This window comes from Populus trichocarpa, chromosome 13, assembly GCF_000002775.5.
Source record: "Populus trichocarpa isolate Nisqually-1 chromosome 13, P.trichocarpa_v4.1, whole genome shotgun sequence".
NCBI lineage: Eukaryota > Viridiplantae > Streptophyta > Magnoliopsida > Malpighiales > Salicaceae > Populus > Populus trichocarpa.
In genome coordinates, this window is record NC_037297.2 from 14253473 (window position 1) to 14278443 (window position 24971).

At 31.6% G+C, this 24971-nt stretch overlaps 1 protein-coding gene and 1 non-coding gene across 6 annotated transcripts; one reads left to right on the top strand and one right to left on the bottom strand.

Moving 5' to 3' along the window:
* Positions 1–15549: 15549 nt before the first annotated feature.
* Positions 15550–22609, top strand: LOC7497390 (protein STRUBBELIG-RECEPTOR FAMILY 3). Of its 5 annotated transcripts, XM_024584148.2 has the most exons (17): positions 15551–15718; positions 16067–16254; positions 16587–16716; positions 16805–16876; positions 17494–17559; positions 17670–17741; positions 17838–17909; positions 17997–18068; positions 18145–18210; positions 18356–18421; positions 19283–19647; positions 19736–20154; positions 20571–20842; positions 21141–21279; positions 21539–21675; positions 21793–21949; positions 22097–22609. In XM_024584148.2, exons 2-17 carry the CDS (start codon positions 16131–16133, stop codon positions 22193–22195), a joined length of 2328 nt encoding a protein of 775 aa, XP_024439916.1. In that variant the 5' UTR covers positions 15551–15718; positions 16067–16130; the 3' UTR covers positions 22196–22609. The 5 variants fall into 5 exon arrangements, with proteins under 5 accessions (XP_052302357.1, XP_024439916.1, XP_024439917.1 ...); XM_052446397.1 differs by lacking the exon at positions 17494–17559 and having other exon boundaries at positions 15550–15718; XM_024584149.2 differs by lacking the exon at positions 15551–15718 and having other exon boundaries at positions 16106–16254; positions 16603–16716.
* A 990-nt stretch (positions 22610–23599) lies between these two features.
* Positions 23600–23681, bottom strand: TRNAS-AGA (transfer RNA serine (anticodon AGA)). The gene has a single exon. It is a non-coding gene; the product is annotated as a tRNA-Ser (tRNA).
* Between the last annotated feature and the right edge of the window lie 1290 nt (positions 23682–24971).

Genomic DNA, 24971 nt, shown 5'->3' on the forward strand with positions numbered 1-24971 from the left:
CACAGCCAATTGTGCCACTCCTTTTAAACTCCTTGTTTTATTGCGAAAACGATCTGGAATGTGCTTTCACTGTCTACAAATTTATATCTTTATACATGCATTGTTACATTTCCTTCCTCGAATTTGTACCAAGATGTGTATAAATATCTTTGTTTTCTTTTCCTTTCTTTTGGTTTTAGCCTAAAAGGTATTTTCCCGCCTGTTTGGGAGTGTGGTTGCGGTTGCTTTTTAAAATGTTTTTTACTCAGAAATATATTAAAATAATGTTTTTTTATTTTTTTAAAAATCATTTTTGATATTAGCGCATCAAAATAATCTAAAAACACCAAAACATATAAATTTGAAGAAAATAAAAAAAATAAAAAAAAATTAATTTTTTTCAAAAGCGCTTTTAAAACGCATAAACAAACAGGGTTGCTCGAATACCATTGCGTTAACAAGGAGTTATCTTCTTACAGCATGATAACATGGTGAGCAAATACACTTACCAGTGTGGCTTTCTGTCAACGGATATCATTTCTTTAGAAGCTTAGATAGTTGTGTTTAGGCAAATTTATGTTCGAAATCTAAATCCTTTGGGATTTAGGCAAGTTTATGCTCTGTATCCTTTGGGATTAATGGACTCATCCGCGTCATTCGAGCTTATTTTCCATTATTTAAAAACTAAAATATCAAATAGAATAAAAAAAATACAAACATGGATTTATTTATTTTCAACAAGGTTAGAGAACAAAACCACATTCGTTTTCGTTTTATAAGATAAACTTATTGATATTAAGATTATTATTTTTTTGGCCAGATTTTAATCATCTAGTATTATACAGTTTAAGATCCTTTGGGCTTCGCAATATATATATATATAAACTGAAACAGAAAAAGGATATAATTATGGCCTAAAAAAACATTCTGATGTGCTAAAATAGGTTAAGAATCGTTATGGCCCTCGGTCCATTTAAATCAATTGGCACTAGGGTCAATGTAGCTCAAATTCAATAGGTGATTCCATGTAGATAGCCTAGAAAGCTTTTTGTCTATCCAAAATTGTTTCGATAAAGAGGCTGAATTCGAAGGGCTATGTGGCTTAATGGACTTGGGTGGCACAAATCTCTCTGCCAATATTGTTTTAACTTCTAGCCTTCTCAAGTCATATGCTGAAGTTGGATATCACTATTTAGTTATTTTAGATGTTTTATTTAAAATAAATTAGCTATTTTTCTAGGTAATTTATTTTAAAAATAGATTTTATTCCTCACTTCTTTAATTAAGGGTGATTAACTTTTGTTTTTTTTATAATTAGTGATTAATTAAAATAGAAAAATAAAATTGTTGTACCCAATCACGGATGGGCTTGGTAAAACACTAGGCCCACCTTCTTGTACTCTATTACGTGTTGAGCCCAATTATATGTGAGTTTAGCGAGATGCAAGGCCCAACTCTTTTGGACTCTGCTACACGTTAGGGCCAAACGCATGTTGATCTGACATCTTTATGAAGACATTGACAACACTAGATAAGGGATCATGTTACGTTACGGACTGGCCTAATTTTTTTTAACATAGAAAATGGTGTTAAAACAACGCGAGCATTTCTAAAATAATTTGAGGCTCGGGTCATTGACTCGACTGTGTTTAATGAGCTCGGCTAATCTAAATAATATGAATAAATAAATGCAATGGAAATAAATAAACTGAGAAAAAATTGACAATGTAAAAAAGGTCAAAAACACTCAACTTGAGCTCATCTAAGTTAGCATGTCAAATCTGTGACCTGATCGTGATACCGGGGTAACCCCGTCAAATGTATACTGAATAAAACTATACAACTCAATTATCAAAAAATCCAATGTTGAAGAGCGACACTGGGAAAAAAAATTTAATTAAAAAAACCAACAAAAAAAACTCTAGTCAACACAAGTTAACTCGCTGACTTTATAACCATGAGTATAGGATTAGAATAACCTCGTAGAAAGAAATTTTTTTAAAAAAATATGAATACCAAATTCCTATAAATCAAATGTTGTAGAATGAAATTGAAAAAAAAATCAAATTCAACTTGTGTTAACCTTTAAAGCTCGGGTCCTTGGTTATGAGCCCAAGACTAACCCTAAAGAAGTCAAAACCTAAAAAATAACAAAGAAAATTCTAAATCATCAAAATGCGCCATGGAATGAAATTGAAAGGGAAAATGCAACAAAAAAAACAATTAAAAGAATTAAGATTAAATTTAATATATAAATAATTTGACATCAAATATTGAGGGATGAGATTGAAAATAAAATTCAATCATGAAAAAAGATAAAAAACTTAATAACATTAAAATGAACAAAAACCAAATTTGATTAAAAAAATTAAATAAAATCAAATGATGAGGGGCAAAATTGAAGAAAAAAATCAATCAAAAAAAGTTAAAATAAGAAAACAAAACAAATACAAATTAAAAAAATGAAGATCAAATTGTAAAAAAAACAAATTAAACGACACATTTATATTTTAGCAATTAGAAGATAAAAAAAAAAAGAAGAAGAAAGAGAAGAAAAAAGTCTATTGAAGACCAACCACCATGCCGCCGATCATATGTGTGGCACCAACGGAAAGAGGATGACGTGGTGCTTCCAACTCTATCCTGGAAGGCAGTGTTTGGACGTGGGATGATGTCACATATGCCGCATCCGTCGCCCAAAGGGTAATATACTCAACTTGTTTATTACAAAAAAACCAATTTAGACAAAAAAAAAAAGCCCATGGATACAAGTTTAACCATTTTTTTTTACTTTTAAGAGTAATATAGTCTTTACATTGTGCTTATAAAACTTGAAAAGACTGAATTGCCCCTGTTCAACATTTTAAAATTTTTGTTGTTTAGGGAAATATAGTCATTACGCTCCATTCGAAAGATAAAAAAACTAAATTATGCTCAATCAATTTTATAATGACTAGTTTACCATAAAAAAAAGACCAATTTATACCCTTTTTTTTTCTTAAAAAAGTAAAATGTTAATTACACTATTTTTAGTTTTTTTCATGCTAGTAATTGTAATTTGTTATATGGAAAACAACCCTCACTTTCTACTTCCATAATGATATCGAATCAACCGTTGAAATTATAGTTCTAACTAAAGTCTAAAGAAACCTAAATAATTGAATTATTGGGTCAAGATGGATCATCGGATCAATACAAATTTATCATTTTTTCAAAATAATATCTCTAATTTTTTTATTTTTTTAATTCTTCAATTTTGACTTATATTAGATTTAATTAGGTTAAAGCAAGGCAATCATAAAATCACCAGAATTCAACCATATCAATATTAGGACCAGTTCAAATTGAATCTCGGCACAAATTAAATTGTAAAATTGCAGGTGAGTCAACTGAACAATTTAATAACTAAGTCAAACAAGACACAGGACGTTATTTAATTACCACTTGAATTTAACTTGCAATCACTTACGTCCTCATTGAATTTGCAATGTCAAACAAGACACAAGGCTCCACCATGTACAAAATTCTAGCCCATCTTGAAATTTCAAATCACCTATTTTTCTTTAAAAAATTTCGGTTGCATAATATTTTACCCGAGCTAATATTAAAAATAATTTTTTAAAAATATAAAAATATTATTTTGATGTATTTCCTAGTAAGGAGCACTTGGAAAACACAATCGTCGTTACTCTTCTAACTTTGCGTATTTGACACTTCGGTTGGAAAGTGTTTTTGAAAATTTTTTATTTTGCTTTAAATTAACATATTTTTGATGTTTTCAGATTATTTTGATTTTTAAAAAATAAAAAAATATATTATTTTAATGTGTTTTAGAATGAAAATCATTTTAAAAAACAATCACTGCCACAATCTCGAGCACTCGACATCTTGGCTTTTCCTTCTCAGCAATGTAAGGTGCATCCTTTCTTATGGTCCCTAATTTGAATCACCATTGCTTGTCCAATAAGTATGATCTGTCTGCCAGGATTGTTATAACTTCAAGTCTTCTCTAAAGTTTAAAGGCAGATGAAAACCACCATCTCTTTAATTGATTGCTTTTAATTGCTGATAATTATGCTGTCCTCCATGAGATACTACAGTGGTTTTACATGTTCAAACCAAGGATGGATGGAGGTTGAATGATATAATTGCTGATAATTTTTTATTTTAAATTAAAATTTAAAATTCTTTTAATATGTAAATATTAAAAATAATTTTTTTAAAATAAGAAATATTTTTAAAAACAATATGACCGTACTCATTCTCGAAATTGTTAATTCAATTGTTTTTTTCTCAGTTTCATACTCTATTCAGCATTCATTAGGTGAAGGACAGATGTCAGTTAAGCCACGTGCAGCAGCAGAGCAGAAGTGACCTAACGTTGGGCTAACTTGCACTTTGTGTTCACACATTTTTTCTCGAAGTCCCACGTGGAAATAGTAACACTTTTCTTGTCTTCAGTCACTGTAACATGGAAGGAGGTGGATGCATGGTCCCGAGGGACAAACAGCCACCTCTTAAATACTCCAAAAGAAGATAGTCGTGTCCTCACTTGCATTCGAAAAATTAATAGTAATTACATTATTGTAATAAATAGTAGTTTATGTCTTGGGGATACAGTAATCTCACCACGGGGATTGGTTGTTTAGACTACGATACCCGCGCGATGCCGCAGGTTATTTTTTTTATAAAAAATATTTTAAAAAATAAAAATTGAAAAATTTTGGATTTTTCTGCAAAGTTATACCCAAGAATCTTGGGTTTGGCTGCAACGTCTGACCTAAGAGTAATATTTATAATATTAATAAAAAAATTAAACTTGCATGACCAAGTAACACCAGACCCAAGAATATTGGATGTGGGTCTGGCTATAAGGTCGTGTAATAAAAGTGTGATAATTAAATAGAGTAATTAAAAAAAACAAAGAAAAAAAATCAACAGAAAGAAAAAAACTAATGAAGAAAAAGAAAAAAAAATTGAATTAATTGGGTTAACCCTTTAAACCAGGTTACCCCGTAAAACCTGGGATTTGCGTCATGAAAGTTTGATAACTAAATAGAAAAAAAAAATAACGGGTTTACCCAGAATTAACCGGGTTAACCCATCAAACCAAGTTAACCCGTCAAGCCCAGGATACATGTCATGAAAATCTGATAATTAAATAGAAAGAAAATTAACTTTAACAAACTAAAATAAATGAAAAAAAATAACTCGTCAAATCAGGTTAACCTATCAAACCCGAGATTCGTATCATGAAAATATGATAACTAAATAAAAAAAAATTAACATTAACAAAATAAATCAAACAAAAAAAATTCATTAAAAAAATTTAAAAAGAAAAAACAAAAGAAAAAAACAGTCATATAATACAATACAATATAATAATAATTATAATGAAAAAACGTGGGGAAAGCTAAAGCTAAAGCTAAATTTTCAACCAACTCAATATTAAAAAAATAAATTTAACAAAGATAATTTAAAAAATAAACATTTGGGGGAAACACTACAGCCAAACAAAAATCATGCAAGGGAAACACTGTAGTAATCCATAGTATTTTTTTTTAAAAAAAAAAAAGCTACAAAGTTAAGTTCTCAACCAGCTTAATATAGAAAAAAAACCGAGATCTGTGTAATAAAAGTATGATAACTAAATTAAAAAAAAATTTCACATTAACAAACTAAATTAAACAAAAAAAAATTCATTAAAAGAAAAAAAAACACAAAGAAAAAAGCAAAAAAAAAAACCCCATAGGCAAAACGAAAAAAAATAAAAGAAAAAAAAAACAAAAACAAAAAAAAGGAAAAAAAAGGAAAAACTGCTACAGAAAAACAAAACCAAAAACGAAAAAAAAAATGCAACAGAAAAAAAAACGAAAAAAAAAACTGCAAAAAAAATGAAAAAAAAATAAAAAAATAAACATGTGGGGGAAACATTGCAACCAAACAAAAATCATGCAAGGAAAAGACTGTAGTAATCCATAGTATTTTTTTTTCTTTTTGAAAAAAGCTACAAAGTTAAGTTTTCAACCAGCTTAATATAGAAAAAAAACTGAGATTCGTGTAATGAAAAAATGATAACTAAATTAATTTTTTTTTTACATTAACAAACTAAATTAAACAAAAAAAATTCATTAAAAGAAAAAAAAACACAAAGAAAAAGGCAAAAAAAAAACTCATAGGCAAAACGAAAAAAAAAGAAAAAAAACAACAAAAAAATCAAGTGTTTCACTGTGTGCACATCGATACATTATATGTAAAAAACAGAAGAAACAAAAGCGAGGAAAAAAAACAAAAATTCTATAGTGAAAAACCTATGCATTAAAAAAAAACATGTAAAAAAAACAAAAAGAAAAAAAACTGCTATAGAAAAACAAAACCAAAAACGAAAAAAAAAAAAGCAAGAAAAAAACTGAAAAAAAAATAAAAAAAAAACTGAAAAAAAAACAAATAAAACTGTCCCAAAAAAAAAAAACTTTAACTACAGTGAATTTCCTACGTGTTTTAGTATATTACTTAATTAATAAATTCCACTACATCTCAGCTCTGCTATAGCCCTCTACATGCAGAGAGAAAGTTGTCAGGAAAATTTTAAGTGAGAGAATGATTCAGGATAGTCTGATATTTATACATGTTAGTAATAGATTGAATAAAAAATAATTTAATGTATTTGATTAAAATAATATTTTTAAAATTAAAGTTATAAAATATATATTAATATTAATAGTTTTTAATTTAAATATTGTAGATTTAACTACTGATATTACATCATGAAATAAATAATACTTATATCAAATATTTTTTATTGTTCCATTAAACTATCTGTAATTTCATCACGTATGCTGGATTACAGTTTTCTTGGTTTTGTAAGAGCGCAACAATATCAAGTAAAATATCATCAAGAACAAAATTGGGGTTGTGATCAAATTCTTCAAATGCTACGTAATCAAGTGATCTTCTTCTAATTTTTCAAATAAAACACAATTAAAAATAAAAATAAAAATAAAAATTGATTTTTTTAACTGGATCGGATCCGGTTCAATATATTTAACTTTAGACCGGATCCAGTCTGGCCGGAACAGTGAAGAGTAGCTTCACTGTTCACATCAAACAATGGAGTTTCACTCTCATTTGTATGGATCTCATGTGAACAGTAAAATATATTTTATCATTACCAAACATTCATCATGTGCATTTTACTTTAAAAGCAAAAATTATCACGTAAAACGAGCAAAAGTTCTTTATGTTGTTTTAGATGAAAATAAATTAAAAAACAGTTTTTTGTGGTTTAAAATATTGAATCCTGATTTTTTAGTTATAGAAAGTGATTAAAAAACTATTCAATAGGTGACAAATCATCTGCTGCAACAGACGACATGTGGTCCAACTATGAAAAAATAGAGTTGATTTGCTAGGCGTAATTGTGTCTACCCTTGTTTTTTTCACTATTTGTTTCTACTTAAATATTGCTTAATACCATCTCTTTTATTTTTTAAAATTTTTTAGTTTTTTTTTAAATAGTAATTGATCTTTTAAAATGTTTTTTCTAATTTCATAATGCTTCATAGATATTATACATTAGTACAATTATTATTGCGTCTATCTTTCGTTTTTTTTTTTTAGAAATGCAAGCTTTTCATTTTATTATTCAGTTAACATTAACAATTTTTTTATTTATCATTTTATTTATTTTAATAATCATACATATTTTTTTTAATTAAAAAAATCATAATATCTAAAAACACATTCATAGCGCAAAAGCTTCCTTTTATTGCCTGACTTAAAAATATACCTGCATCGTAGCATGGATAAGGCTAGTAAATTTCTTAGAATAAACAGGCACTAAAAAACACAATGAATGAAAATAGGGTTGAAAAATCTGTAATCTGGTCTTCTAAATCATAGTTTTGAAACCCGACCCGATGAGTTAACTTGAAATCCGGCTGATTCAGGGCTGGAACCGAGTCGGATTGATGAAAAAATATGAAAAGTCATAACCCGACCGACCCGACAGGTTGACCCGGCAAAACCCGGTCAAAAACCTGGTTGCAACCCGTTGACTTTTGTTTTTTTAACTAAAACGACGTCGTTTTGAATTTTTTTTAAAATAAAGATTGACTCGGCCGACCCGGTGATCTGGTCAAAACCCAAAATCAGAACCTTGGACCGAACCGGGTTTAAAAACTATGATATAAACTGAATTCAAGAATTAAATATAAAAAAATCAATAATTCTTAGAATAAAAAAAGCCAAAAATTATTTAAAAATAAATCTTGTCTTCTCATAATTTATTTAAATAATATCAATTAAATAAATTTCCAACCAGACATGATTTCTAGATATTTTCTTCGGGAGGGGCACCAGATGGGATACCTAACAAAAGGAATTGCCAACCTCTTTTAATTATCGATGTCATGTCATGTAAAAATTGAGGCATGCAAGCTTTAATTAAGGATGTGACTGATGTCCATAAAACCCTGTTAGTCGTGACTGGTGTGACTCTGTGGCAACCCCACCCTGGTGAGACCCAGAGGCGAGTGATGGTCCCATATGGCATCAAGTGGTTCAAGTCTGTGCATGGTGATGCTGCCTTAACGAATCACCGATCTGTTCTCAAGCTCCTGGCATCAAGTGGTTCAAGTCTTCTTGTTCAAGAATTCTGTCCATGGTGATGCTGCCATAGCGAAGCACCGATCTGTTATCAAGCTCCTGGTTTTATATATATATATATATACTGTGTATATTTATTTTGTGTGGCCACTCAAATTAATTTGTGGTGAATGATTCTTTCCATCATAATCACTCGGAGGAAGTTTTTTTTTTGGTAACCCGGCGTGTCCGGGTCAACTTATATGTACCACAATTAATTTCTGGATTCACTAAACATCCTGCAAGCCCAGCAAATATATAATAAACTGCATGGATGACAGATATGCATAATAAAACTTATTCCTAGTGCAGAGATAGATAACAAGTTTCTTCCACTGGTGGGCTTAGACTCTTAGTGCATGTTCTTGGCATGTACTTTTCTGAGTGCTTTAAATAAATTATATATTATCCAAAATTTAAAACCAGAAAAATCAACGTCAATGTTCATAAATTATCTAGTAAATTCTTGTGGGGGCACTCAGAAAAGTACATGCCAAGAACTTGCACTAACAAGAACTGCATCTGAGTGATTCTGATGGAAAGAATCATCCACCACAAAAGAAAGAGAGATATGCCTTTGATTTTGTGGTAATTACAAAATAATGTTTGAAAATGGTGGACTTGAAACCCCAAAGGACATGAGATTGATTTCGAGTTTCATCACTGGACCACTCTCTTGCGGCCTGTTGTGCAATGATGTGAAACATTATGACCATTTAAAATATTTTTTAGTACAGAAAAGAGAGGTCATGTTCTTGAAAAAAACCCGAGAATACAACTACAAGTCTTCGAAATATATCCAAAAACGTTTCCCGGTCCTAATGAGAGTGACTTAGAACAGTTCTTGCTGATTTTTTGAACCCCATTGCCATTAGCAGGTTGCTATCCTTGTCTTTTCTTGTGTGATTTCCACGAGCTCATGAACTCTTTTTTCATGAAAATGATTTCTCTGGAAAATAATGAAATACTTCTCGGTGCAATCCTTGATACTTTTGTCTAGACGATCCAAAAGTTGTTCCAATCTATAATATTTTGTGTTTTTATAATGATGAAACATTGATCTCGTTTTGTTTTGATTTAATACTTGAAATACAGTCTTTATTACATTTATAAATATACAAGTCTTTTTATTTGTCAATTTTTTAAAAGAAAAATATACTTTACACGATTTTAAAAAAATTGGCTCTCTTGTTTTTTTTCTTAGGATCAAGTTCTATTTACGAAATGGTTTCTTCTGCCGAGATTAAATTTGTTATTCATGTCAATTTTAAGAAATGTTAGTCTATGTATTTATATATAAAATGAATTACTCAGTATACCGAGAACTGTATTCCTTCCTCTCGCAGAAACATGGGATACATACGTGAATTATTTTTGTAATAATTCCTATATTTTATGAAACAATGGGATGATATAATTAATAATTTCATCATTTATTATTAAAAAAATTAAAAATAATTTTTATTTTTATTTTTTTATGAGGTCATTCAGTTTTATAATCTGAATTATAAATTTGACGTGTTAACTCAATTGACTCGATTTTTTTTTAATTTTATCTTTTAACATTCGGTTGATTGAAAATCAGACATTGATATTTTTTTATGAGAGGACTCCCGGTCACAGGTTAACCAGGTTAACTTGAGTTGTTTTTTATATTATTTTTTTAAAATAAATCTTTTTTTAATTTCACCCTCCAATCAATGATAATATTTGTTTTGTATTTTAATTTTGATCCCTGTTCTTTTAACTGCTATTTTTTTGTTTTAAATCCTTTTGTATAATTAAATTTTTTTTCTGTTTTATCCATTAACATTTGATTAGTTGATAATTGATTTTCATGGTTTTTTCAAATATGACATTTTTAATTTAATGACCTAAGTTTTGGTTTTTTCATCCATCAACATAATTTTTAATCAAAAAATTATAAACACCCGTTTCATTTTATTTTATTTTAAAAAAAACATAAAATTTAAATCTATATCTCATTGACTAAGAGGCTCTCTTAAATGAAACCAAAATTAATTGCTAAAAAATGACTAATCAACAACTCATCGATCCCATTTTCGTCCCATCCAGTTGCATCATGGATACATGTCAAGCACTCAAGGTCTCACCGAGTCATTATAAAGTACTAATTACAAGTAAAACGTGAAGCTAATTACTTTAATTAATTAATTAATCTGGTGGAGGCGGTGATAACGAAATATAACGAATAAGAAATTAAAGTCATCATCCTTAATAATAAGGTCGGTGACTATCAAATAGATTCTTGATAGATGACACGTTTGGTAGGGCTCCGATTGGGATAAAAAAGAGATAAGGACTGTTTGCCTCTTTTTATTATTAATATACACACACCAAATTTTCTCACTACTTTCTTCCTTTTGGCCGTTGCAGGAGATAATAAAAAGAAAGAAAAAAAGCTTTTTCAAAAGTAGCTTTTGCTGCCAGGAATTTTCTTATGTGACGACAAACGGTGCCGTAACGGTCCTTAACCAATAACCTCTGCTGGGATTTTTTTATTGGGTATTATTTGACTATATTTTGTTATTATTTTTAATGGGTGTATAATAAAAAAGAAAAAGAAATTGATAGCTTGCAAGTTACTACGAGTAGTCACCCTCAACCCACTCGATATTTGTTGGACTTGGTCAAGGTGTATGAGCAAATAGAGGCTACTTTCATTATAAAAATACATAAAAATAAAATAAAAATAAAGGCCTCTTTCAGAAATGGAAACTATAGGAAGACAACAAAGAAATTATAAATTGAAATGTTTTTTTTTCCCTTCTAATTGGGTTCCATTGTCGTAATGAGATATTTTCGGTTTAAAGATGAAATTAAAAGCTGTATGTAAATACATTTTTTTGAAGTATATTGTTCATATAAAATCTATGAAAATAATTAAACCTTTGCATATAAAAAATAATCCAGATATATTTAATATTAAAAATCTTTACCTTTCATTTTAGGCATTGACAAAGATATAATTTTTTAGATATTATTTGATTACTTATCGAGAAAATAAAAAAATGTAAAATGTAAAAATAATAAAAATAAGTTAAAAAAACTATCTCAATCCTAAAATTTAAGTTATTAGATGAAGTTTCAAGATATGATTTATATTATTTTTTAACACACTATTTAAAGTGAAAGTTTTCTAGATTTGAAATTTACATGTGCTATTATTATTTTGTATTTGATTTTTATTAAATAAATAAAAATAATTACTTTGTTATAGTCTAAAAAAAGAAGAATAAAAACATGTTTTTAACTGAAAAATATAAAATAAAATTTGTTTAAATAATAATTTTAAAATGAATTTGTATAGATAAAGCAGAGGAGGATGGGTACGATGTTGCCTTCATTTGATGGGCTAGTTGCAGATTGCAAATGGGAAGATTGAAAATTTTGTCATGCTCCTTTTCTTTTTCTCGAAAATTAAGAATATTTCAATGATAATTACCCCACATCACTCTTCTTTATGTCCTTTGTCTAGGGATACCAAGGCAAAGAACAAGGCCAGGAGGGACCACTAGCTTCATGACATAGAGATGCTTCCTTGCATTATTTTTTTTGTCCGATTGCTATAATTTTCTACGATGTTATTAAACCTCACTCCAACCCGATGCATGCTAATAAAAGATATAGTATAAATCTGTAATTTAGTTAATTCAGTGAGAGTTGAATTTAGCGTGTTTGAAAGTGTAGTTACGATTGTTTTTTAAAGTATTTTTTACTTGAAAATGTATTAAAATAATATTTTTTTATTTTTTAAAAATTATTTTTGACATCAGTATATCAAAATATAAACTTTCTTATAACAATAATACAATTTCTCTTCTAAATTATATCATATGGTTAAAAAGCCTATTCTTAGGAGTATTTGTTTAAAACATTTTAATTAGGCAATTAGGCAGTAGACTGTTGTCAAAGGTGACCCCAGCTTGCTAGGAGCCTAGGATTAAGATATTTGGCATAGGAAATAAATGATGTGGATGATTTATTCAATATCATAGACGATCTGATTAATATCGAATAAAAAATTAATTTTAATATGTGGAAATTGAAAACTTGGTACGAGCACGTCCTTAACTACCCTGTAAGAAAATTATAAGTACGACCTTGACTAGGAAACCAAAAAAGAATGAAGACCTTGACTATTTCTCTTAAAACCTAATAGTCTCGGCGGCTATTTAATATTACGATAGTTTTTATAGTCGTTATAAAAAATTAGATTTTTAAAAATATTATTAATTGTAATTTTTTAAAATATAGATCTAAAAAATATTTATTTATTTAAAATTATTATGAGATTGATTTTTACATGTAAAATAAATAAATAAAACATATCACCGTGAATTAAAAGCATGTCTCTTAAATGAAAGCGTGTTATTTAGTTTTTATGTGTGTGTTTGATACCATGGAGCAAAATAATTTTAATTTAAGAAATATAAAATATATATACACAGATACCAGCACGTCAAAATCATTAAAAAACACTGAAAAAATATTAATTTGATATTTTTTCAAGTGAAACATGTTTTTGAAATGAACTAAAAAACAGAAGCTATCATACAGAACCAATATTTAAAACACAATTATGCATGAGGCTCAATACAGAAAAATAAAATTATTTGAATAATTAAATAACTTTTTTTCTATAGTTATAAAAAAACATAATTTACCATCTTATAAAAAAAAAAACCAATTCCTACTCATGTTTTGGTGAGAATGGATATAATTGCTACGATTACATATGGGGCTAGTGCATAAAAACAAAAATTATTTGATTATTAAAATATTTTTTTCTATTATTGAATAAAAAATTAAAATAATTATAATACCAAATAATATCTTAGTCTTGACAACAAGGAAAAAAAAAATCATAGTCAAGTTTTGGCGAGAATGGATATAATAGCTACGTAAGACTAGTGTCCAAATCAAACGTAACATTCTTCATTAGGATTGGCGAATGAAGAAATACGCAAAGACAAAATAAATTAATAAAAAGAATATCAACTTGATGCATGTTGAATTAGTGTGGTGCACGCAAACCATTTTCTTGTAGAACATGACTGGAATTTTGGATTGAAACTTGAAAGGAGTGATGGCATGCATCATCGTAGATGATGGGTAACACAATTTAATATCTAATTCCACAAATTTAATTATTTGAGATAAATAATTCTTGCTTGAGAGTATGTTTGGAAACACGGGTCAACCTGTATTTTTAAAAAAGTTAATTTTTTTTGTTTAAAATTAATTTTTTTTGTATGTTTTGGATCGTTTTGATGTGCTGATCTTAAAAATAATTTAAAAAAAATAAAAAAATATATTATTTTAACGCATTTTAGTATGAAAAATATTTTAAAAAACAATTACAATCATACCTTCAGACAGCCCAAATCCAAATTGTGAATAAGAATTGGAGGTCTTAAATAATTAAAATTTAAATATTGTTGGATTTAAAATATTTTATTTTTAATTTAATAATTAGTTTGTTTTTATATTTTAGAAGTATTTTTTAAAATATTTATTTATTGTTTTACATTTTTAAATTATTTTGATATATTAATAATAAAAATAATTTTTTTTAAAAAAAATATTTTAATATAAAATAAAAATAAAAATACTCTAAAAACTATGTATCGAACCTGCTAAAAATAGCCTGACCTGTACCTAATTTTTCACAATCATAAAGCCTATCCTCACTTCCAAGCTACACAGATAGAAACACTCATGCACGCGCAAGTAAAGCGCGTGAAACAATATTAACGATGCCTTGTCAGCAGTTCTAGTCACCACGCAAGACATGGTTGATGGTGCATTTGGGTTCTTCTACTCTCAATTTTAACCTATTTGGTATCTCTACTATTCTTTGTTTCAATATCACCCCTCTTTTATTTATTTATGCAATTATTTGATCCTTTTGTTATTTATGACAAGAAATTGCATTAAATCCAGCCACTCTAGTTGGTGCCATGTAGAATCAATTTCATAGGAATACACTTAACAAGGTATTTAATATCATCTTTTAAGGATAATTAATGAAAAGATCAAATGATTACTAAAATTATACTTTTTTCTTTTTCACATTAAAAAAATAACGATCAGTTATTAACCTCACCAATAAAATTCATCAAAAAATAATACATACTTTTAGTTCTTATTATTTCTAAGATTAAGTTTTCTTATGTGTATTTGAATAGGGTTTTCTAAGTTCGTTAAAATGTATATTTTTAGATTATTTTGATAATTATTTTAAACCAAATCATCTTTTAAATGATTTTATAATACATCCTCGCATCATCTATGCAAAAGGATAAGTTTATTTGGATTCTAACCTTAAGGTTGGAACTTGTAAGTTAAGTGCGTTTGACACTATGGTGTAAAGTGTTTTACAAAAATATTTTTCGTTTTAAAATATATTAAAATATTTTTTTTAAAATTTTTTTACATTAATACATCAAAATCATCGAAAAAATATCAATTTGATGTTTTTCGAGCCAAATACATTTTCAAAATGTATCCAAATACATTTTCAAAGGCAAAAACAAATGGTGTTGAAGGGGACAAACCTTCTTAATCCAATACCTTGCACTTAGGATTTGATGGAAGAACTAGCTTAAACAAAGGGCCACTTGAGCAATGATCAAAGACCTCAATTTAACAAAAAAAACTCCAAAAATAAATAAGGTATACTTATCAATTATGTTTTATGAAATAAAAATTACCCTCTCCATTCACCTTAAGCCGGCTATCATTGAATATGAAAGGATCTGAATCATAAAAATCGGAAATATAGGGATGATATTAGAGCACAAAAAAGGTAGGTAAACTAAACTAAGTAAAAGTCCAAGAAGTTCCATATTACACTCTCTCACACGCACAAAGACTGTTCAACTTCAACTTATGTACAGTACTCCTCTTCTAGCTGCCTAGTTTGTATTTTTACAGAAAGAAAAACAAGAAAAGAGCCTCCCTCCCTGTCTCCCTGTCTCCCTCTCTCTCTATATATATTATTTTTTTCTCTCCACATTTCGTGGTTAGAACTCTCTTTCTGCAACTTTCTCTACTGTTCTTTACAGGAGTAAGTTCTTTTTCTCCTTTCGGTTCCGTAAAAATTGTGATGTAATACCTGCTTACGTCTATTTCTTGCTCTCTATCTCCTGATTCATTGATCCTTAGCACTTAAGTTTCTTTGCGTTACTTTTAGAAAGAGTTTCAAAAAAGTAAAACAGAAACTTTCTTTCGTTTGTTAGTGTCAGCAATTTGCTTCATTTAAGCTTGACATTTGTCAAGATTGTGTTTTTTGGTGCTCATTACTTGGTTTTTTGTTGTTGGGTTTTTATGCTGTCGAGTTCTCGAGCTTTGATAAGATCACTAACTGTGTGTTTCCGTGGGTATTCTTTTGTGGGGTCTGGTTGGTTTTTTTCAGATTGGAAGTGGGTTTATGGTTGGTGGTGTATAGAAAGAAGAGATAATCGAGTTCGAGAGGTTCAATGGGAGTCAAGAGATCTGGTAAAAGAGTGTGCTTGAATTTGGAGATCTATGGAAAGTTCTTTATTGGGTTTGTTTTGATTTGCACAGCAAGGATTTCTGTTGGTGTTACTAATCCAAGTGATGGTAATTAAGCTTGACCTTTTTTTTTCTTTTGCTCTTTCTTGTTTTGGGTTTCTCTCTGCTGTTTGGTTTGTGAGAAAATGTGGGATATAAAAGTAAAGTTATTAGTTAAAATTAAAATGATATAAGCTATCAAACCTAGATGGAAGAAATGCTTGGTTGGTTTTGTAAATTTCCTTTCTTGTTTCAACTTTTCTTTTTCAGCAACCAAATTCGGATTTTTACTAGTTGTTATTGTATAATTTTAAGCTGGAATAGTAGTGTTGCTTATTAATTTTGTTTTATAGTACATGGAACTTTGAATCTTATCACCTGCATTGTTTTGATTGACTTAGTTACTGCAATTAATAGCTTATACATTTCACTGGGCTCTCCTGTACTGCCCGGGTGGGTCGGCACCGGGGGAGATCCATGCGGCGAAGGGTGGCAAGGCATTGTATGTAATGTTTCAGAAATTCAATCCATGTATGGAGCTCTGCTGTGGTCTCATCATATTTATTGCCATTTGTCGGCATTGATAATGTAAAGCCTTTTAAAATGTGCTGTTTTGCAGAGTTCTTAATGGTGCGAATTTGGGAGGAGAACTTGGTGATAATCTGGGAATGTTTGCTTCTATCATATCGATGTAAGTGGCAGTCTCTCAATCGTTCCCTCTCTCCCCTCCCTGTCTCTATACGTGCATATGCCCATGGGGGTGAGCATGTGAATGGTGTTTACACGTTGACTAATGGAAACATCTTTCCTTCCATCCTAAAGAGCTTTTTCACTTATTCCTTTGCTGCCATTAGAAACGCTGTTTTGGTTTTCATTTCATGTGAGAGGAACAGAAGGGGCATTCTATGTGTGCCTTTTGACAGTTATTGACTACAAGAGGCATTGAAAAAATTACATGGGATTGTTTTATATTTACAGGGGCTTTTAGAAAGTGAGACGGGGTTGCTCCAGCCAACTTGGAAGACACTGCATTGTTTGAGTAAAATGCCAATGATGTGTTGCATTGTTCCGGGACATGATTTTGAAAACTTCATTTATCTACCCTTAAATGAATGGTCTAACTTTCCTGATACCCCAAGTTTCGATTTCTAGTTGTGTGCTTCACACATTAGATGAAATAGGAGGAAGTATAACCAAAGTACATAAATTGCATTTGTTTGGATTCCAGGCAATAATCTTTCGTGTGATTTTTGTGGATTCTGACATTAATCTTTGTGCACTTATTCTTCTCTTCTTCTTGTTTTTTAGAGGTCTGAGCAACAACCACATAGGGGGGAGTATTCCATCGAATCTGCCTGTTACTATGCAAAACCTGTACGCATCCTGTTACATGAGATAATCTACGGGTTTTTTTTTCCCCTCTATGTATTCTATTACTGTTAACTTTTTATGCAACAGCTTATGATAGTCTTTACCTTTGACAGTTTCCTTTCAGACAATAACTTCACTGGAAGCATCCCTGATTCCCTGTCCACTTTAACCTTACTGAAAGCCATGTAAGTTTTGGCTCCTCTTTTGCCAGTGTTGATGCCTGCTTAGTCTCATTTTTTTTTAATTTTTATGCTTATATCTTAACTTTGTATGCCTTGTAGGTCTCTTAACGATAATTTTTTAAGTGGAGAGATACCAGATGCCTTTCAAGCTCTTCCTGGGTTGATCAACTTGTAGGTTATTTTTTCAAAAGCTGGCATACTTTTCCAGTTTCATTAATGTTGCATTATGGTTAGTGTAACAACTTATGCTTTTTGCAGAGACTTGTCCAATAACAATTTGAGTGGGCAGTTGCCTTCTTCTTTCATAGATTTGGCTAGTCTTACAACCCTGTAAGTTGTCACAGCAAGTCCATTTATATTGCATTCACTTCATCTCCTCGTATAATACTAACCACTTAGTTGGCAGACGTTTGCAGGACAATCAACTATCTGGGACCCTTGATGTTCTACAAGATCTTCCCCTGAGAGATTTGTACTATTCCCAACCATGTCTCTTTCAATTTTAAATGATAGTACCTTTTTACCTCTTCAGGAATTTCTATCTAGTTTTGTGTCCTGAAGTTTGTTGAATGATTCTTTCCCTTGTTTTGTTGTTCTTTTTGCTCCTCATAAAACAGGAATGTAGAGAATAACCTGTTCTCAGGACCCATACCTGACAAGCTGCTGGCTATCCCAAATTTCAGGTAGGAATGAAAATGTATTTCATTTGAAATAGAACTTGATGTTTTTTCAAAAGCATTCATTTATCTCTATGAATTATGCTGTCATGATGACTTAAATTGATGAATATTATGTCAATTATACATCATGTTCACTCAATTTAGGAATTTCTGGTATTTAATACTTATTGACAGTTGTATGAAAACTCCATTAAGCTTAAATCTTTGAGTAGACTAGTTAAGGATGATGATAATTATTATGCATTTCCATTGTGTTATTCTGACCAGAGCATGAGCAACCATTTGCAGTGTCCTTGAAAACAAGCAGGTCTTGGAAATCATACCATGTTGATGTGTCCAAACGATTCAGACCAATCATGTTCTTGAAGGGTTCTATTAAGAATGCATGGATTTTTTTTAAGCAGGGATTTTTTCTGGATATAATATACATGTGAAGAAACCTCTAATCCTCTGTTGGAACTTATGGGGAAGAATACATCCAATTCGTGTTAAATGTGGTGAAACACATAATTATTAGACATATTTATACCTTACAGAAATCGGAGCTGAATAATTTCTTGAATGCAAGCTAGGAATTTGCTCAGTATGGAAATCATTCTACGGGGACTTTCTGATCTCCACATTCTGATGCACCAAGTTAACAACACCATATGCTTACTATGGCTCCTACCAGAAAAAAAAATCAAATATTCTTAAATAGGATGGAGGCATTTTCTTTTACTCGCATCTGCTCTGTTTGGCATCTAAGTCCATAAAACTTTGCAATATGCTGTTTGAAATGAATAGGAATCACTGTTCTTTGCAGTTTGGAAGATTTAGTTATCTCTTCCCTCATTTGTTTGCTAATATTGATACTTGTTGCAGAAATGATGGCAATCCGTTCAATACTTCCTCTGCTCCATTACCTGCACCCACATCCCCATCACCATATACACCACCACTTTCTGGGGCTCCACCATCACCGTCTTCTCGGAGAACACCCGGGAAGCAGGCTGATGCGCCGTCTTCATCAGAGAAATCGAGTTCTGGAGGAAAAAATAAAAGAGTAGTTTGGATATCCATTGCAGGTGTATTGTTGTTTGTAATACTGGCATTAGCACTTGTGCTTTTGATTCCAAGATGTAGCAGAAGAAGGTGGGAGGATAGCAGAATTTTCAAGCGGCATCAAGTTGGAGAGAACCCAAGGGACAATGGATCCTTGGTCCGACCAACTAATCAAAATGAAAAAGGCAAGCAACTATTTAACTTGAATCATGTGCTTCCATGCAAGATTTCAATTCTTTTGATCGCTGACATGTTCTAAAATTTTTCAAACAGTTCCAAAGGAGACCACACAGAAGCCCAAAGAGGACCATCCAAAGCCACAAAATATGCATATGAGAAATGAACCCAAAATGAACCCAGCACCAAATAGGGACAATCACTTAATGGCCATTGGCAGAGCAGATCTAGATTTCATGGCTCCTCCTCTTCCTCCACCTCCACCTCCACCTCCACCTCCACCCCCACCACCTCCTCCTCCTCCACCCCCTGTTGAGAATGTCATTGTTAAGCCAATTGTGCCTGCTGAAGTAAGCTCAGGGAAGCCTTCTCGTAAAACTCAGATCCCTCTCACTTCTGCTAGGTCCTTCAATATTGCATCACTTCAGCAATACACAAGCAGCTTTTCTCAAGAAAATCTTATAGGAGGAGGCATGCTGGGAAGTGTTTATAGGGCACAGCTTCCTAATGGAAAGGTGCGATCTTTTACCATGATTGGTGTTAGTTTTGGCAATTTATTTATGGTGATTGACGACGAGCCACAATATTCTATCTGGAGATTTGCTGTATTATTATATTAATTTTGTTAGTTTTATAGCTTTGTTTCTTCTCTCTCAAGTACTTTTTTAACCAGTTTCCTTTCCTTGTGTGCTCCTTTCCACAATTGTCCAAAACTCTGGTTTTCAACTGTTGACCATTACTGCAAATCCTTAAACAGAATATATCAATGAGCTTTGAAAGGTGAAAACTTATGGTGGTTCAGTGCATTTATCTCAAACCTCTCTATTATATGGTGCCATGTATCTGATCAAGCAAGTCAATTTTGTTGTAAGAAAAACATATAGCAGAGTGTCTGGCTTCTGATATTTGATGTAATTGGTTGCTGTTTTAGCTTCTTGCTGTCAAGAAACTCGATAAGAGGACTGCAGAGCAGCAGAAGGACGTGGAGTTTATTGAATTGGTTAACAATATTGATCGGATCCGACATGCTAATGTTGTTGAGCTCATGGGATACTGTGCAGAGCATGGTCAGAGGCTTCTGATCTATGAGTATTGCAGTAATGGCTCTTTGCAAGATGCACTACACTCAGACGATGAATTTAAAAAGAAACTTTCCTGGAATGCCCGCATTAAGATGGCACTTGAAGCTGCTAGAGCCTTAGAGTAAGTGAACTAGCCACTGAGATGAAACCACTTTTCCAACTCGAAAAAAAATCTTAACTAGTAAGAAACATGAATACAAAGAGTTTGTGTGCATGTATGGAGAGAGATTTGAATAGCCGACAAATACAAGCTATCCGAAGGTATATGGGTTAAAAAGATATAACTAGGTATCCAATATGCTAGAAATGGTTTGTAGATTCAGGTCTATAAAATGGTCAATCATTCACCAACATATTTCAATGGGGTGAAGGTGGGAGGCACGCTTCTGCACACTGATTTTGTTGTTTTATGTGTGAAGGTATTTGCATGAGGTCTGTCAGCCACCTGTTATACACAGAAATTTTAAGTCTGCCAATGTTCTTCTTGATGATGATCTTGATGTTCGTGTCTCGGATTGTGGTTTGGCTTCATTAATATCATCAGGGTCTGTAAGTCAGGTAAGTAATGATTACAATCAGGCAGTGATCCAGTTTGAAATGTGAACCATCTTGGGAGTTGACTTTCAGATGTGTTAGATTGAGTTACTTGACTGCAATTTATTGATTCTTAAAGAAGGGAATTTTGTTGAGCTAGTTGACTGATTTGTTAAACTTCTTTCAGTATTAGGAAAAAGTATTTCAATTGGTGTAGGGATGTATATAGCCTTCTTGTTTCCATGTCTGCTTACTTCTCTAAAATTATTCCCCTCATTTTCAGTTGTCAGGCCAGCTGCTAACAGCTTATGGTTATGGGGCTCCAGAATTTGAATCAGGTATCTATACCATCCAGAGTGATGTTTACAGCTTTGGTGTGGTCATGCTGGAACTCTTAACTGGCCGGAAGTCTTATGACAGGTAAAATTGTAATGCATGCTGTGTTTGTTTTCCCAAGGGCAAAAGCATATGGTGCTTGTTATCCCAAGGCAAATTTTTTACTTATCTAATGATGTCCTCTTTTCAAATTTTGCCCAGGACACGGACTCGGGGGGAGCATTTTATAGTGAGATGGGCAATCCCCCAGCTCCATGACATTGACACATTGTCAAAGATGGTTGATCCCGCCCTTAATGGAGAATACTCTGCTAAATCTTTATCAAACTTCGCCGATATCATTTCTCGATGTGTTCAGGTGAGAATTATATTGCTGGTTTCGTTATGATTTCCTCAGACTTGGTACATTATTAACATGTGAATGCCACCTAGTTGCAGTCCAAGATTTTGTTTTCTGCCAAATATAGGATGATTACCTTTGCCTAACCTCAAGGTTACCATGCAGTCTGAACCAGAATTCAGGCCACAAATGTCTGAGGTTGTCCAGGATCTAACAGACATGATAAGGAGAGACCGCCCCAGCAATGAATCAATCGGCGACTGAATGAAAAATCGGTACATAGAACTTATGATTCCACTTTGGAATGTGAAGCTGCAAAGTTGTAATCTCCCGGAATGTCAACACTAGAAGATGCATCATCAACTGTAAACAAATGCTGCAAACTAACACAATGACTGTTCACATCCCAGGTCCATACCTTTGAGAAGTCTTCAAGCTACCTCTGGACAGAATGTGAAAAATTCATTTTTCTTCTGGTCAACAATTTGTGATTACGTTGTTCATTAAATTATGCAAAACAAAGTCTATTACTGCTGGAATTTGCTAACCAATTGTTTTATATTATTATTCGTTTGTAATTCTTGACAGTGAAATTTTGTGGTAATGTATCTGTACCGAGTGAAACTTACATTTAGCTTCAGCCAAATCTATATGACTCTACCTTTCAAATACTCTTAATTTTACCTTGTATGCATCGTTGTGGTAGCTCAAGATAATGCAGCAATCGATTCTATACGTGCTACTTGCCTAATTTTATTGACGTAGGGGCGTGACAAGTAGAGCTACGGTCTGCAAGGCTATCTATGAGTATTGCACAGCTCTTCCTGTCTGCAGTCAACGAGATTTTATTGCATTAAAACGCTTTCTAATTCACCGAATCTCTGGCCGAATACCTTTTCTTGCAAGGAAGAACGTTGTATGCGTAACCAAGCAAACTGGTGAAAGATGCATGCATGCATTATAAGCCAGTGAAGCTTCAGTTTCATGTTTTCGATGCATGGCCCAAAATACAAGATAGAGTTACAAAAACGTTATATAGCCTTCTGTGCATGTAGGCTATAGCCCACAGGCACAGGTAATTGACTCCAGACACACAGCTACTGCCATTGTGCCATGAGTTTGGTCTAAGTTATTTAAACTGTTGAAAATAATGATGCCCCTTCACATCTTTCCCAGCTCCTTAAATTATTTTGTTTTATGAAAAGAAAATTATAAATGACATGTTAGAACTCGTCTTATAAAATCTTATATTATATTTTTTTCCCCTTCCAAATGCTTAGAAGCTCTATAACCTCGCTGGCAAGCTCAATTTGAGTCGCTCATGAACCTAACCAAGCTAAGCCAAACCAAGCTTTAGTGCTCGAATTAGCTTAGCCACCGTTGAAAGAGTGTATAATAATTCCGAAGATGAACACGACTGAGTGATCTGTCAAAGCTACAAAATGTAAGAAATTCTTTGGTAGGGGAGCGTTCTGCTCAGAGGGAAACACCGGCACTAGCAAAGATTGATGATAAAGTGAAAGCGAGAATGTGGGCTTGAATAACACAAAATTGGTGAGAATCCAATGCACTCACCCTGGCCTGTCATCAACTTTAACATCGACAGGAAGTTAACATCTCATTATGCGAAGTGATCAGGAAAAAAAAAAAAAAAAAGAAAAGGAAAAGCGTGAACAGCAGGATTCGAACCTGCGCGGGCAGAGCCCACATGATTTCTAGTCATGCCCGATAACCACTCCGGCATGTCCACCTTGTTGCAGGCGTTCGGATTTATATACAATTTACTTTTAAAGACAAAGGCATGACCTTTTCTTAAGAATGAAGCAGACGTACAAGAGCCCAAAAAACATGTACCTGGAGTGTATGTGTGAAAAAGGGTGAAGTAGAAAACCAGCAATGTCTTAGAATTTATAATCTCCCATCCAATTGGTGTGGCAAGAAGATAAGAACAGTTTGGCAAAACAAGATCTAAGTAGAGAGATTTTTTTATCAACTATATATACATAAACACCATGTCATGGTGATGACAGGAATCAATTGAATCAAAGTTAGAAGACTTTAAGTGTATAGCAAGACATATGGCCATGACAAAAATCGCGCGGATCTAATTATAATTTTGATCCTTCTTCGTGGTCCAATTGAAGATAGGTATATGTTTTCATGGTTAGATGGCATGCTTTATGGGACTTGATTTTGATATTTGATTATTATAATTTTCAGGTGTTGGCTAAAATGGTTATTGATTTAATTTGATTATTTTATGTGTATTTATCCCTTGTTAATATACGTGTAAAAAATATTTGTTTATTATTAATATTACAAGGATGAAACAACCTTACAACTATCTTATTCAAGCAATTAGACAAGTTTTAGAAGGTATAAAAACCACCTAAGTAAAAAAGGTGGATGATTTCTCTATTATTAAAATATACACATAACACCATTTTCCCTCACAAAACATTTATTATATACCTAAAAAAATAGTTTTAGTCTCGAGATTTAATGTTTTTTTTTTTGTATATTTATTATACTCTCTCACCGTAAATATATTAACTTAAGCATTTAAGAATATTTAAATCCATCAAAATGTATTGTTTTGCTGGCACTAAGCTTCCTACTTATATTAACAATAATTTTATTCCTAAATATATTAGAATTTCAAAACATTTTTGTGTATTTATTGCTAACGCGTGCCTGGAGAATACCTCAACAAAAGGGTGTGACAAGAAGAATTACTGTCTGCAAGACCTTTATGATGCTCATAAAAAAAATTAAATTAAAAAAATCACTGCTGATTCAGACATTTATACACCAGAGAACCAAGGAAAAGGTGTAGTGTTAGAATAATGGTCTGGAAAATTAAAAAATGATCAACCTTGTGATATTCCACTAATTACACCTTCCCCTGCAATGCACGCCACCATTTGAATTAAAAAAGAAGAAGAGGGTAACCTCACCTCTCTGTAAAGGGGTGTTTATGAAAACGAATCCTTTGATTATGATGACGACCACTGGGACATAGAGATTGTTACATACAGTG

Bases quoted from the DNA above. Each gene is read 5' to 3' on its own strand.
- LOC7497390 (XM_024584148.2), top strand. From the start codon at position 16,131: ATGGGAGTCAAGAGATCTGGTAAAAGAGTGTGCTTGAATTTGGAGATC. The intron at 17,560-17,669 runs GTACGCATCCTG...TACCTTTGACAG, and splicing joins CCTGTTACTATGCAAAACCT to TTTCCTTTCAGACAATAACT. The intron at 21,280-21,538 runs GTAAGTAATGAT...CCTCATTTTCAG, and splicing joins CATCAGGGTCTGTAAGTCAG to TTGTCAGGCCAGCTGCTAAC.